The sequence below is a fragment of the Procambarus clarkii genome, chromosome 30, assembly GCF_040958095.1.
Source record: "Procambarus clarkii isolate CNS0578487 chromosome 30, FALCON_Pclarkii_2.0, whole genome shotgun sequence".
Classification (NCBI taxonomy): domain Eukaryota; kingdom Metazoa; phylum Arthropoda; class Malacostraca; order Decapoda; family Cambaridae; genus Procambarus; species Procambarus clarkii.
Genome location: NC_091179.1, coordinates 31,341,431 through 31,356,315, shown reverse-complemented (window position 1 = coordinate 31,356,315; position 14,885 = coordinate 31,341,431). Strand labels below are relative to the sequence as shown.

The 14,885-nt window shown below is 47.0% G+C and overlaps 3 protein-coding genes across 3 annotated transcripts in view; all 3 read left to right on the top strand.

Moving 5' to 3' along the window:
• The window catches only part of LOC123765670 (uncharacterized), a 182,465-nt gene that overhangs the window by 37,125 nt on the left and 130,455 nt on the right, over positions 1–14,885 (top strand). The window lies entirely within an intron of this gene.
• On the top strand, positions 7,095–8,009 carry LOC138370021 (trophinin-like). Its single transcript, XM_069333792.1, has one exon. It carries the CDS (start codon positions 7,095–7,097, stop codon positions 8,007–8,009), a length of 915 nt encoding a protein of 304 aa, XP_069189893.1.
• Positions 11,659–14,885, top strand: part of LOC123748222 (uncharacterized) — a 50,746-nt gene continuing 47,519 nt past the window's right edge. The window contains exons 1-3 of the mRNA XM_069333791.1: positions 11,659–11,789; positions 12,030–12,162; positions 14,238–14,361. Coding sequence (XP_069189892.1) covers positions 11,659–11,789; positions 12,030–12,162; positions 14,238–14,361 — 388 coding nt within the window. The remainder of the gene's footprint in view (positions 11,790–12,029; positions 12,163–14,237; positions 14,362–14,885) is intronic.

The window sequence follows — 14,885 nt, the reverse complement described above, 5'->3', positions numbered from 1 at the left end:
AATCGACTTGAGGGAGTATGAAGGCCTACACCCCCCCCCCAGATCAGCCTTGTTCATCACCTAACCCAGAGCATTCCCCCCTCCCCCCCCCCCTCCGTCCCTGCAAATTTGGGTGAGGCTGGACCCAACCGTTTGGCTTCCATCATTGGACAGACAGAATGAAAGAGACAGACAGACTCTTATAGATTTCTGGGAGCAAAAGTTGCAATGACTATAAAATATTCCAAGAGGTGAAAAATTTCCATCTCCCACTTCCAGGAATATATTATAAGCATTTCCAACTGTCGCTTCCAGGAATATATTATAAGGCTCGCAAATTTCACATCTGAAAATTATATTATATTCTTGGACTTAACTCTAATATAATATTAAACTTTTATTCGATAAAAAATATATATGTTTATTTTTTATTGCATTCGTGTATATATATGTATATATACAGCTCGGGTTTGGGATCCCCCTAGGTTGTGAAGCTGAAGCACATGCAGAGCGGGCTTACATTGCTGATCTCCCGGACCAGAAGGCTCTAGTAAAGCTTGACTTCAAAAATGCTTTCAATCAAGTCAGACGAGACGCTGTCCTCAGGGCTGTACACAACCATTTCCGTCCCCTTTACCCGTTCATCCGATCGTGCTATAGTGGGGACTCTAAGCTTCTTTTTGGGGAGCATGAAATAAACTCCTGTGAAGGTGTCCAACAAGGTGACCCCTTAGCCCTCTCCTTTTCTGCCTAGCTATCAAAGAGGTCACTGATAGTCTGACAAGCGAGCTAAACATCTGGAACCTGGATGATGGCACTAAAGCTGGAACCCCGGAAACCATTTTGGAGGATATAAGGAAAATCCAGGAGCAGGGAGCAGCCTTAGGCCTCATTCTCAATGCATCCAAATGTGAAATAATCTCCCGCAACCCAGACATCACTGGGCAAATACAAAATGTTCTTCCAGACATTCTCGTTGTCGAGTCACCGGACTGCACTCTCCTGGGTGCCCCCATTGGCCCACGAGCAATCGAGGAGGTCCTGGCTGCAAAAATCACTGATCTAAAGAGAATGCTGGACAGGATTGACAAGATTGATGCCCATGATGCTCTTTTTCTCCTCACAAGATGCCTGTCTCTCCCTAAGTTGACCTACTTTCTGAGATGTTCTCCATCCTACAGCAGCCCTAAGTTAAATGTGTATGATACCCTTCTGAGGTCCATGCTGTCCTAAACCTGCCATTGGACGACTCTCAGTGGGAGCAAGCAACCCTTCCTGTAAGACTCGGCGGCCTTGGTGTCCGCTCAGCCTCCCAAATTGCTCTACCAGCCTTCCTTTCCTCCTGCCACGCATCGTACAACCTCGTCAGAGATATCTTACCTGCAACCCTGAGAGATTCAGCAGGAATACACGATCCTGCTTTCACTGAATGTTCAAATCAGTGGGATGTTCTTGCAGCCCCAGCAACCATTATAGAGCCAACAAAACAACACAAACAGTCCGGGCTGGGACCACCCTCTAGTGGAAAAAGTAGCTGATGCCATGCTCAGCGTCGCAACATCAGACAAGGAGAAAGTCCGCCTCAGAGCAGTGCCTGCCCCCCATGCAGGAGACTTCCTCCTGGCAGTACCCATGTCAGCAATGGGCATGCGCCTAGATTCAGAATCCCTTCGTGTAGCAGTGGCCCTCCACCTTGGTGCCCCAATTCACACTGAATACAAGTGTATTTGCAACAGGGTGGAAGCAGACCAATACGGACTGCATGGGTTGCATTGCGGAAGCACAAAGGGCTGGCATGCAAGACACAACGAGGTCAATGACATCATCAAGAGAAACCTCGTCTCAGCTAGGTGCCTAGCGGAGAGAGAACCTCGCATCCTAGGGGTCCAAAACCCGGATTTGCACGCACTTCGCCCTGATGGCATCACCATATACTCATGGAAGGAGGGTAGACAGTTGGTGTGGGACTACACATGTGTATCCACCCTGGCTGACACCTATGTACACTTCGGAGCTGATCAAGCAGGTGGGGCGGCCAACCACAGGGAAACAGCAAAATCACTCAAGTACAGGCGACTGGAAGGTCAATACCTCTTTGTTCCCATGGCGTCTGAGACGCATGGCCCCTGGGGCAAGAGTGCCTTGGGATTTCTCAAGGAATTGGGTTCCAATCTTCACCAGAGACCCAAGGGCTTCCAGATTTTTGTTTCAACGCCTCAGTGTGGCGATCCAGAGGGGAAATGCTTGCTGCGTCCTCGGTTCCTGTCCAGAAGCGGAGGAGCTTCAAGAGATCCATAACCTTTGGGCATTTGTCTTGTATGTTTTGTAACCTTTAAATACACAATCAAGCAAAAAAAAAAAAAAAAAAAAAAAAAAGGGGTGGTAGGAGAAAAGCACACAGAAACTGTATTGGAGGGGACCTACATTCCCTCCAAAGCGTTATGTGTGGTTTCCTCCGAGGCTATGGGTCCCCCTTCTTCCAGCCAGAGGTGGTACTAACTTCCCTCTATATATATTATATATATATATATATATATATATATATATATATATATATATATATATATATATATATATATATATATATATATGTGTGTGTGGAATGATATATGTGTGTGTCTTATAATAATATGTGTGTGTGGAATGATTACCATATATACTTTTTTGAATTGTGTCTGTTTATATTTCAACGACAACTTCAGAAACTTTAATACATGTCCGAAATTTAAAATATCTTTATGCATGCCTATAAGTACACGTTGTATGTTTGTATGTATGTATTCACCTAATTGTATTCATCTAATTGTGCTTGCGGGGGGGGGGGGGGAGGGGTTGAGCTCTGCTCTTTCGGCCTGCCTCTCACCTGTCATTCAATGAACGGTTACTAACTACCATTTTTTTTGGACTGATTTCCGGGGAATCGAACCCCGGACCGCAAGATTACGTGCCCAGCGTGCTGTCCACTCAGCCACCAGTCCCATGCAAACGAAATTAAGTGTATACATGTATGTATGTATGTATGTATGTATGTATGTATGTATGTATGTATGTATGTATGTATGTATGTATGTATGTATGTACTCACCTAATTGTGCTTGCGGGGGTTGAGCTTTGGCTCTTTGGTCCCGCCTCTCAACTGTCAATCAACTGGTGTACAGATTCCTGAGCCTACTGGGCTCTATCATATCTACATTTGAAACTGTGTATGGAGTCAGCCTCCACCACATCACTTCCTAGTGCATTCCATTTATTAACTACTCTGACACTGAAAAAATTCTTTCTAACGTCTCTGTGGCTCATCTGGGTACTAAGTTTCCACCTGTGTCCCTTTGTTCGTGTCCCACCCGTGCTGAAGAGTTTGTCTTTGTCCACCCTGTCAATTCCCCTGAGAATTTTGTAGGTGGTTATCATGTCTCCCCTTACTCTTCTGTTTTCCAGGGATGTGAGGTTCAGCTCCTTTAGCCTTTCCTCGTAGCTCAATCCTCTCAGTTCCGGGACGAGCCTGGTGGCATACCGCTGAATCTTCTCTAACTTTGTCTGGTGTTTAACTAGGTATGGACTCCAGGCTGGAGCTGCATACTCCAGGATTGGTCTTACATAAGTGGTATACAGGGTTCTGAAAGATTCCTTACACAAGTTTCTGAAGGCAGTTCTTATGTTGGCCAGTCTAGCATATGCCGCTGATGATATTCTTTTGATGTGGGCCTCTGGGGACAGGTTCGGTGTGATATCAACCCCCAGATCCTTCTCTCTATTTGATTCTTGCAGGATTTCCCCTCCCAGATGATACCTTGTGTTCAGCCTCCTGCTCCCTTCGCCTACTTTCATCACCTTACACTTTCCAGAGTTGAACTTCAGCAGCCATTTTCTAGACCATTCCTCCAGTTTATCCAGGTCATCCTGTAGTCTCTGTCTATCTTCATCCGTCTTGATTCTTCTCATAATTTTTGCATCATCAGCAAACATCGAGAGGAATGAGTCTATACCCTCTGGAAGATCGTTCACATATATTAGAAACAGGATGGGTCCAAGTACTGAGCCCTGTGGGACTCCGCTGGTGACATCTCGCCACTCTGATGTCTTCCCCCTCACCGTTACTCGCTGTTTCCTGTAGCTTAAGTACTCCCTTATCCACTGGAGCACCTTCCCTTTTACTCCTGCCTGTTGCTCCAACTTTTTTTACAGCCTTTTATGGGGTACTGTGTCAAAGGCTTTCTGGCAATCCAGGAAAATGCAGTCGGCCCACCCTTCTCTTTCCTGCCTAATTTTCGTTGCCTGGTCATAAAATTCTATTAAACCTGTGAGGCACGATTTACCATCTCTGAACCCATGTTGGTGGTGCGTTACAAAGTTATTTCCCTCCAGATGCTCTACGAGCCTTTTCCTCACGATCTTCTCCAGCACCTTGCATGGTATACAAGTTAAGGAAACTGGCCTGTAATTCAGTGCCTCTTGCCTGTCACCCTTTTTGTATATTGGGACCACGTTAGCTGTCTTCCAACTTTCTGGTAAGTCTCCTGTTTCCAGTGACCTGTTATACACCATAGAGAGTGGCACACTTAGTGCTTCTGCACCTTCCTTTAGTATCCATGGTGAGATTCTATCAGGCCCAACAGCCTTTGTCACATCTAGCTCCAGCAGACACCTTTTGACCTCATCACTGGTGAGGTCAAATTCCTCCAAGGTTGCTTGGTTTGCCGCCTCCTCATTTAGTGCAGGGGCTTCTCCTTGTTCTATTGTGAAGACCTCCTGGAATCTCTTGTTGAGTTCTTCACACACCTCCTTGTCATTCTCTGTGTATCTGTTCTCCCCTTTCCGCAGCTTCATCACTTGTTCCTTCACTGCTGTTTTCCTCCTGATATGGCTGTGGAGCAGCTTTGGTTGGGTCTTGGCTTTACTCGCGATGTCATTTTCAAACTGTCTCTCTGCTTCCCTCCTCACTCTGATGTACTCATTTCTGGCCCTCTGGTATCTCTCCCTGATCTCTGGTGTTCTGTTATTTCTGTAGTTTCTCCATGTTCTTTTACTCAGTTGTTTCGCTACCTTACATTCCTGGTTGAACCATGGGTTTTTCTGTTGTTTTTCGTTTTTCTCCTTTTGGACGGGGATAAACCTGTCTGCAGCTTCCTGGCACTTTTGGGTGACAATATCCATCATGACCTGCACATTCTTGTCTCTAAGTTCTGTTTCCCATGGTATTCCCCTGAGGAAGTTCCTCATCTCGTCATATTTTCCTCTTCGGTAATTCAGTCTTTTCCCCTCCACTCCCATCCTTGGATAGGTTATCCCTACCTCCACCAAGTACTCAAAGGTCAGTACACTGTGGTCACTCATTCCTATGGGGGCTTCAACTTTGACTTCCCTTATTTCTGACTCATTCAGGGTGAATATTAAGTCGAGTCTAGCTGGTTCATCATTGCCTCTCATTCTTGTGGGTTCCTTGACATGCTGGCTCAGAAAATTCCTTGTTGCCACTTCCAAGAGTTTAGCTCGCCACGTATCTGCACCACCATGTGGGTCCCCATTCTCCCAGTCTATCTTTCCATGGTTGAAATCACCCATGATTAAGAGTCTTGAGCCATTCCTGCAGGCAACTGAAGCTGCTCTCTCTATTATATTAATGGTTGCCATGTTGTTCCTATCAAACTCCTGTCTAGGTCTTCTGTCATTTAGGGGAGGGTTGTAAATGACTGTCACTATTATCTTAGGTCCACCCATTGTTATAGTTCCTGTTATGTAATCTCTGAATCCGTCACAGCCCGGAATTTCCATCTCATCAAAACTCCAGTCCTTCCTTATCAGCAGGGCCACTCCTCCACCTCCTCTCCCTTCCCTCTCTTTCCTTACTATATAGTAGTCCTTTGGACACACAGCATCTGTTATGACTCCTGACAATTTTGTTTCTGTTAGTCCTATTACATCAGGGTTTTCTTCTTGCACCCTTTCTGCCAGTTCACTTGCTTTATTGGTAATCCCATCAATGTTTGAGTACATTACCTTGAAGCTCACTTTCTTATATCCAATTTCACCCACACTCCCTACAAGTGTAGGAGGTTGTTCTATGGTCATTGCTACTTGGGTAGGCTCCTCCTCCTGTGAGGTAGTTGCCAGGGGTTCAGGGGGAGGTGGAGTGGGGGGTGGTGGGCTTAGGTCTTCCTCAGGCCTGCTTGGGTCAGGAAGAAGTCCTGGGGGTGAGGGAGCAGGGATTGCTTGGGGAGAGGGCACGCCCTCCTGCGGTATGTATGTATGTATGTATGTATGTATGTATGTATGTATGTGTGTATGTATGTATGTATGTATGTATGTATGTATGTATGTATGTATGTATGTATGTTTATATGTATATATGTATGCTTGTATGTATATATGTATATATGTATGTATGTATGATAGAAATTTTAGCTAAATTCACGTGTTTATATAAGTTCGCGAAAAAATTAAATAACGTCAAATCACATGGTCCAAAAGCGCCTGTATATGTAGAAGGAAAACTCTTGGTCAATGAATCTGGTAACGGGTTTGCCCCATTACCATATTACTATTACCAATTGTAATAGTTTCTTACTTCTTATAGTGAGAGTTATGTAACTAACCGCCCTTCAGCCCACAGAGTGAATATTACGAGTTACGACATTTCAATAGAAAGTCCAGCTCAGAGGGTGAAGCAAGTAACACAATTGTTGCTGCAAGGTGTAAATGGTTGCATGAGGCAACACTGGTGGCTCCAGTGTTCCTGAGAGGAGACTTGCCTTGATGCAACATAATCCTTGCAATTCAAAATCGCAACATTAATAAGTTGGTTTTGAACTTATTTGCTCCGACTACGAGAACCTCCAATGAATGTCATTCACAAAAAACTATATTCAAACAAAGGTTTACCTCGTAGCTCTGTGAAGGCCAGCGACAAAACTAAATTATTTTTCTTTAATGAATGAACTAGATAATGAAGCAGTTCCCGCTTCTCTACATTATTAAAATATAATTTGTTTTAAGCTTTTTTCTACAAACATCTCAGGAAGTCTTTTATGAAATACAAGTTCTTCATTGTTTAAACCAGAATCATTACTTTTCTCTTATTATATAGACGCATCACGATACCTAATGCTTCCACATACATGGGAGAAGCTCTCTCTGCCACCACATACATGGGAGAAGCTCTTACTGCTACCACATACATGGGAGAAGCTCTTACTGCTACCACATACATGGGAGAAGCTCTCTCTGCCACCACATACATGGGAGAAGCTCTCTCTGCCACCACATACATGGGAGAAGCTCTCTCTGCCACCACATACATGGGAGAAGCTCTCACTGCTACCACATACATGGGAGAAGCTCTTACTGCTACCACATACATGGGAGAAGCTCTCTCTGCCACCACATACATGGGAGAAGCTCTCACTGCTACCACATACATGGGAGAAGCTCTCTCTGCCACCACATACATGGGAGAAGCTCTCTCTGCCACCACATACATGGGAGAAGCTCTCACTGCTTCCACATACATGGGAGAAGCTCTCTCTGCCACCACATACATGGGAGAAGCTCTTACTGCTACCACATACATGGGAGAAGCTCTTACTGCTACCACATACATGGGAGAAGCTCTCTCTGCCACCACATACATGGGAGAAGCTCTCTCTGCCACCACATACATGGGAGAAGCTCTCTCTGCCACCACATACATGGGAGAAGCTCTCACTGCTACCACATACATGGGAGAAGCTCTTACTGCTACCACATACATGGGAGAAGCTCTCTCTGCCACCACATACATGGGAGAAGCTCTCACTGCTACCACATACATGGGAGAAGCTCTCTCTGCCACCACATACATGGGAGAAGCTCTCACTGCTACCACATACATGGGAGAAGCTCTCTCTGCCACCACATACATGGGAGAAGCTCTCACTGCTACCACATACATGGGAGAAGCTCTTACTGCTACCACATACATGGGAGAAGCTCTCTCTGCCACCACATACATGGGAGAAGCTCTTACTGCTACCACATACATGGGACAATCTTGAAACCCCCCCCCCCCCCCAGATACCATCCTTACCCCTACCCTACCCATCTCTGGGGAACTAACACCCCCCCCCACAGATACCATCCTGACCCCTACCCTACCCATCTCTGGGGATCTATCACCCCCCCCCCACAGATACCATCCTGACCCCTACCCTACCCATCTCTGGGGAACTAACACCCCCCCCCCACATATACCATCCTGACCCCTACCCTACCCATCTCTGGGGAACTAACACACCCCCCCCCACAGATACCATCCTGACCCCTACCCTACCCATCTCTGGGGAACTAACCCCCCCCCACAGATACCATCCTGACCCCTACCCTACCCATCTCTGGGGAACTAACACCCCCCCCCACAGATACCATCCTGACCCCTACCCTACCCATCTCTGGGGAACTAACCCCCCCCCCACAGATACCATCCTGACCCCTACCCTACCCATCTCTGGGGAACTAACACCCCCCCCCCACAGATACCATCTTGACCCCTACCCTACCCATCTCTGGGGAACTAACACCTCCCCCCCACAGATACCATCCTGACCCCTACCCTACCCATTCTGGGGAACTAACACCCCCCCCCCACAGATACCATCCTGACCCCTACCCTACCCATCTCTGGGGAACTAACCCCCCCCCCCCCACAGATACCATCCTGACCCCTACCCTACCCATCTCTGGGGAACTAACACCCCCCCCCCCCCACAGATACCATCCTGACCCCTACCCTATACCCATCTCTGGGGAACCACTAGTTGTCAACAGAGTTGTTATGGCTCTATTCTTTCTGGATTTTTGGCCTGGGTAACTGTTTTATGTTTTTCAAGTAGAAAATGTATTGCTTAGTGTCTTACGATGCGTAAAATTTAACATTATTTCTCGAAACGGATGTGCATGCTTTAGGGATGAATGCTAATTAGAATACCTTACGTCGAAGCTTTCCTCAACTGAATCACAAGCTCGATTATCATATCAGCTGAAGGTGATCATATCACCAGAAACCAAACCAAACAAGAAGCTCCTTATCTCATGAATAGCTCGGCCCCTAGAAAAACAGCCATAATAAATCTCTTTTTATGCTTTTAAATGAAACTGCCTACGGGGAAGCGAACAGCCTCGCCATAAGAACTGGACTGGTTCCGGAGCGCAAAAATTGGCCCGTATTGTAGAAAAAAAGTAACAGGAACACTGCCAAGTTTAGCAAGAAAAACCTCACTAACAGAGAATGTTGGAAGCCTTTTGTAGTTTCCGGAGTAATAGGAGGATGCCCCGTCGGCCCCCAGGACCCCGTCTGCCCCCAGGACCCCGTTGGCCCCCAGGACCCCGTTGGCCCCCAGGACCCCGTTGGCCCCAGGACCCCGTCGGCCCTAGGACCCCGTCGGCCCCAGGACCCTGTCGGTCCCAGGACCCCGCCGGCCCCAGGATCCCGTCGGCCCCAGGACCCCGTCTGATCCCAGAACCCTGTCGGTCCCAGGACCCCGTCGGCCCTAGGACCCCGTCGGCCCTCAGGACCCTTCGACCCTAGGACCCTTCGGCCCCAGGACCCTTCGGCCCCAGGACCCCGTCGGCCCTAGGACCCCGTCGGCCCCAGGATCCCGTCGGCCCCAGGACCCCGTCGGTCCCAGGACCCTGTCGGTCCCAGGACCCCGTCGGCCCCAGGACCCTTCGACCCCAGGACCCTTCGGCCCCAGGACCCTTCGGCCCCAGGACCCCGTCGGCACCAGGACAAATCCAGCTCCAGATATTATCTTCCTTGGTGATTTCAATTTACCGAGCCTAAGATGGAGAATGGCAAACACAAATATCATAGCAGGGAATGACCCGGGAAATAACCAACTACAGGTCAGAGAACTTTTAAGATTCTGTGACAAATTCTCGCTCAATCAACAGATTACAGAACCAACTAGGAACGAAAACACAGTAGACTTGTTATTCACAAACAATGATGAACTAATCAGAGACATAACAATCTCAGATACTTCATACTCAGACCATAAGCTTATTGAAGTGCGAACTAGCATAAATAACGGTAGTAGGTCTATGTTACGGCTACCTATTGGGTCGCAACCGGGTTCTTCTCTGATGTTATTAGAGGTTGGGTATCCGGCCCCAAGCTAGTAGTGGCTTTCAAGGGGTGCGTTCTGTAATGCAAGTTAAATTAAAGGGGAAGGGATACAAATGCACTGCTTTTGTATATATATTGCTACCACCACCAAAAATAAATATATCACAGTCACATGCGGGGTTGCTATAACTACACTTATTATATACAGATACGTCTTCCTCTGAAGACACAGGATGCTCCACGGTGCTCAAGATGAGTAGCCCTGGTTCTCTTCTTCGTGGCCCACGATGAATCCTCTGATTCTCTCGGCGAATCTACCCCGGCCACCGGCCAGCCAAATCACAGTCCCACTGGGTGCATCGTCGTGGAGGCCTTCAACCACAAATCCAGCCTGTAGCTGGCATGTTCCAATCAGCTCCGCTGTGTAGGCCACTCCACGACCGATACTAGGGTTGCGAGCCCTAGGCAGGAGCCTCGTGTGATTCCGCAGATCACTCTCCTCTTCTCTCCGCACCACAGTGGCTAGTCTCTTCCACCAGCCAGCCCCCAGATAAAACGATTCCTGGTACTGCCACGTCACAGGCAGGCTAACACACTCAACAGTGTTCGTCCAGGGGTGACTCACAGCTTCTGCAGCAAACACGGGGAGAGACTTTGGCTGCCTTGGGTAGACTGCCCCACCATCCAATACAGAAGTCCCAGGTCGACTCTGTAATCAGACACGTCATCAGTACTAGGGACGCTCTAGGGCACCTCACTTACAGACATAGACACAAACGTCCACCTATCCACTCCATAGATGGCGTTGCTGTCTAAGCGCCACCTCACCAGATGTCAGCAGCGGCTATGTTACGAGCTGATTAAGACGGGAAACCAGCCCCTGTGGCCGGTATATCCCGTCCTCGCTAGATGGCGCTGTCCATTTGGAGGGGGATTCGGGAGCAGACTCACAGATGGCGATGTCGTCACTGCTCCGTGCTCGGGCGCTGGACTCGGGTCCGTAACAGTCTAAGAGACCAAACAAGCGAGAAGGAATATTCAATCAATTCAATTTCAACAATAAGCGGATTGACTGGGAAAAAATAAATGTAGACCTTGCAACCATTCAATGGGAGACGGTCTTAAGCGACAAAACTCCCACACAGGGAATAGCTCAACTGACAGTTGAAGCTTACAAGGTCTGCTTGAAGCATGTACCTGTGAGGAGGGGCAGAAAGAGGACCACTCTAGAAAGAGAACGCAGACGACTGTACAGGAGAAGGAAAAAAATAACGGAAATGCTTCGGCAGACACAACTATCACAAGCAAGGAAAACAAGCCTAAGCAGGGAGATCGAAAAAATAGAACAAACGTTGAAGCGATCATATGAGTCTGAGGAAATGGAATTGGAACAGAAAGCTATACAAGAGATAAGGAAAAATCCAAAATATTTTTTCACATACGCAAAATCCAAATCCAAAACCTCGACCAGTATTGGACCGTTAATTACAAATGAAGGTACGTACACAGGGGACAACAAAGAGATTAGTGAAATTCTAAGAACCCAGTATGAGGCTATGTTTAGCACACCAATAAACAACATGAAAGTTGATGACCCAGACAGCTTCTTTATGAATGACATTCAAGCTGCAGCTAATATAACAGATATTACCACAAACTCGGAAGACTTTGAAAGAGAAATTGACAATATGCCTATGCACTCAGCTCCTGGGCCTGACTCATGGAATTCAATATTCATAAAGAAATGTAAAGTACCAGTAGCGAGAGCACTCAGCGTAATATGGAGAAAGAGCCTGGATACAGGGGAGATACCAGCAGCACTTAAATCTGCAGATATTGCTCCGTTGCACAAGGGGGGGAGTAAAGCCTTGGCAAAAAATTATAGGCCAGTTGCACTAACATCACACATAATAAAAGTGTTTGAAAGAGTGATTAGGAATCAAATTTCTAGTTTTATGGAAAACAATGAATTGCACAATCCAGGACAACATGGATTTATAGCGGGAAGATCCTATCTGTCACAGTTACTCAACCACTATGACAAAATCACAGAAGCCCTAGAAGAAAAGCAAAATGCAGATGTTGTATACACAGACTTTGCAAAGGCGTTCGACAAATGTGACCATGGGGTGATAGCTCACAAAATGAGGTCAATGGGAATAACTGGAAAAGTAGGACGCTGGATACTCAATTTACTGTCGAACAGAACACAAAGAGTAACAGTCAATCAGATAAAATCGAGTCCAAGCGATGTTAAAAGCTCTTGCACCGCTACTGTTCCTTATTCTCATATCTGATATAGACAAAAATACACGTCACAGCTTCGTGTCGTCCTTTGCAGATGACACAAAAATCAGCATGAAAATTACTTCTGCTGAAGACATTGAAAAATTACAAGCAGATGTCAACAAAGTTTTCGATTGGGCAGCAGAAAATAACATGATGTTTAACAGTGATAAATTTCAGGTACTCAGGTACGGCAAAAATGAGGATCTGAAACATAATACAGGGTACAAAACACAATCGAATCTGCCCATAGTAGAAAAACAGCATGTCAAGGATTTCGGAATAATGATGTCCGACGATCTAACGTTTAGGGAGCATAACCAAGCAAATATCGCATCAGCCAGAAAAATGATAGGATGGATTACGAGAACTTTCACATCCAGGGATCCCATCACAATGGTTGTACTCTTCAAGTCACTTGTGTTGTCTCGTCTCGAGTACTGCTCAGTATTCACTTCCCCCTTCAGAGCAGGAGAGATTGCTGAAATAGAGGGAATACAGAGAACATATACGGCACGCATAGACTAGATAAAACACCTAAATTATTGGGATCGTCTCAAAGCTCTCCAAATGTACTCTCTAGAAAGGAGACGAGAGAGATACCAAATAATATACTCATGGAAAATACTGGAGGGTCAGGTCCCAAATCTACACAGTAAAATAACAACGTACTGGAGTGAACGATATGGAAGAAAATGCAAGATTGAACCAGTGAAGAGCAGAGGTGCCATAGGCACAATCAGAGAGCACTGTATAAACATCAGAGGTCCGCGGCTGTTCAACGTCCTCCCAGCGACTATAAGAAATATTGCCGGAACAACCGTGGACATCTTCAAGAGAAAACTGGACGGTTTTCTAAGAGAAGTTCCGGATCAGCCGGGCTGTGGTGGGTACGTGGCCCTGCGGGCCGCTCCAAGCAACAGCCTGGTGGACCAGACTCTCACAAGTCGAGCCTGGCCTCGGGCCGGGCTTGGGGAGTAGAAGAACTCCCAGAACCCCATCAACCAGGTATCAACCAGGTAACCTCGTCGGCCCCAGGACCCCGTCGGCCCTCAGGAACCGTGTCTTCCTCAAGACAAGACCTCCGGCCTTCTCCAGCATCCAGGTGTGCTCAAAGACCTCAGTGCAGCTCAGGAAACCAGACCAGCCCCTTGACCCATGCCAGATAAAGGACGCTGGTCTGCTACAGGATCCAGATCTACCATAGGACTCCAGTCTGCTTCCTGATCCCCCAGATCAATCATAGGACCCCAGTCTGCTTCCTGACCCCCAGATCAATCATAAGACCCCAGTCTGCTTCCCTGACCCCCCCCCCCCTTCCTTGCACCAGGACTACAACCTGCTCCAGACCCTCAGCATGTTATAGGAACCCAGGCAACTGAAAAACCATTAATATCGTCCTCAGTAGTGAACAGACCAGCAACATCGTCCCTCAGTAGTGAACAGACCAGCAACATCGTCCCTCAGTAGTGAACAGACCAGCAACATCGTCCCCAGCAGTGAACAGACCAGCAACATATCCCCAGCAGTGAACAGACCAGCAACATCGTCCCCAGCAGTGAACAGACCAGCAACATCGTCCCCAGCAGTGAACAGACCAGCAACATCGTCCCCAGCAGTGAACAGACCAGCAACATCGTCCCCAGCAGTGAACAGACCAGCAACATCGTCCCCAGCAGTGAACAGATTTGCAACATCAAATCATTTCAAATATTTACGTAATTTGGTCAATCTTGTGAAAATATAAATAAATCTTCGTATCCTAAGTTGACAAAACGTCTCAGTAATTATTCTGAAAACTCTTGGAACAATCTTTTGTGGGAATAATTCACTAATTACTCAGATTGCTAATTAGTCACGTTATATGTGGCAGAATCAGATATTCATGAAATGCCGGGCAGAGGAAACAAGGCATCTCATCTCTGGTCTTTTCTTCTTTACTCAGAAAGACGTTCCAGGAAATAATAACAAATATAATAGTTTTTATTTGCAAGAAGGTACAATGGGTTGTGATCTTACATGGGACTGGTATGGTTACATTCACGCACTGCCACTAACACGCATAGCGCTTAGGGCTGAAATATCATTAGTGTGGAGGTGGTGGCGGTGGTTGTGGTTGTCGTGGTGGTAGTGGTGGTTGTTTTGGTGGTTGTCGTTGTGATAGTGTTGGTTGTAGTCGTGGTGGTAGTGGTGGTGGTGGTGATGATGGTAGTGGTGGTGGTGGTGGTTATGGTAATGGTGGTGGAGGTGGTGATGGTGGTGGAGGTGGTGATGGTGGTGATAGTGGTGGTAGTTGTGGTTATTGTGATAGTGGTGGAGGTGGTTATGGTTATGATGGTGGTGATAGTGGTGGTGGTGGTTATGGTGATGGTGGTTATATTGGTGGTGGTAATAGTGATGGTGGTGGTGGTAGTGGTGTTGGTGGTGGTGATAGTAGTGGTTGTGGTAGTGGTGGTGGTAGTAGTGGTAGTGGTGGTAGTGGTGGTGGTGTGGGTGGTGGTGGTGGTAGTGGTAGTGGTGG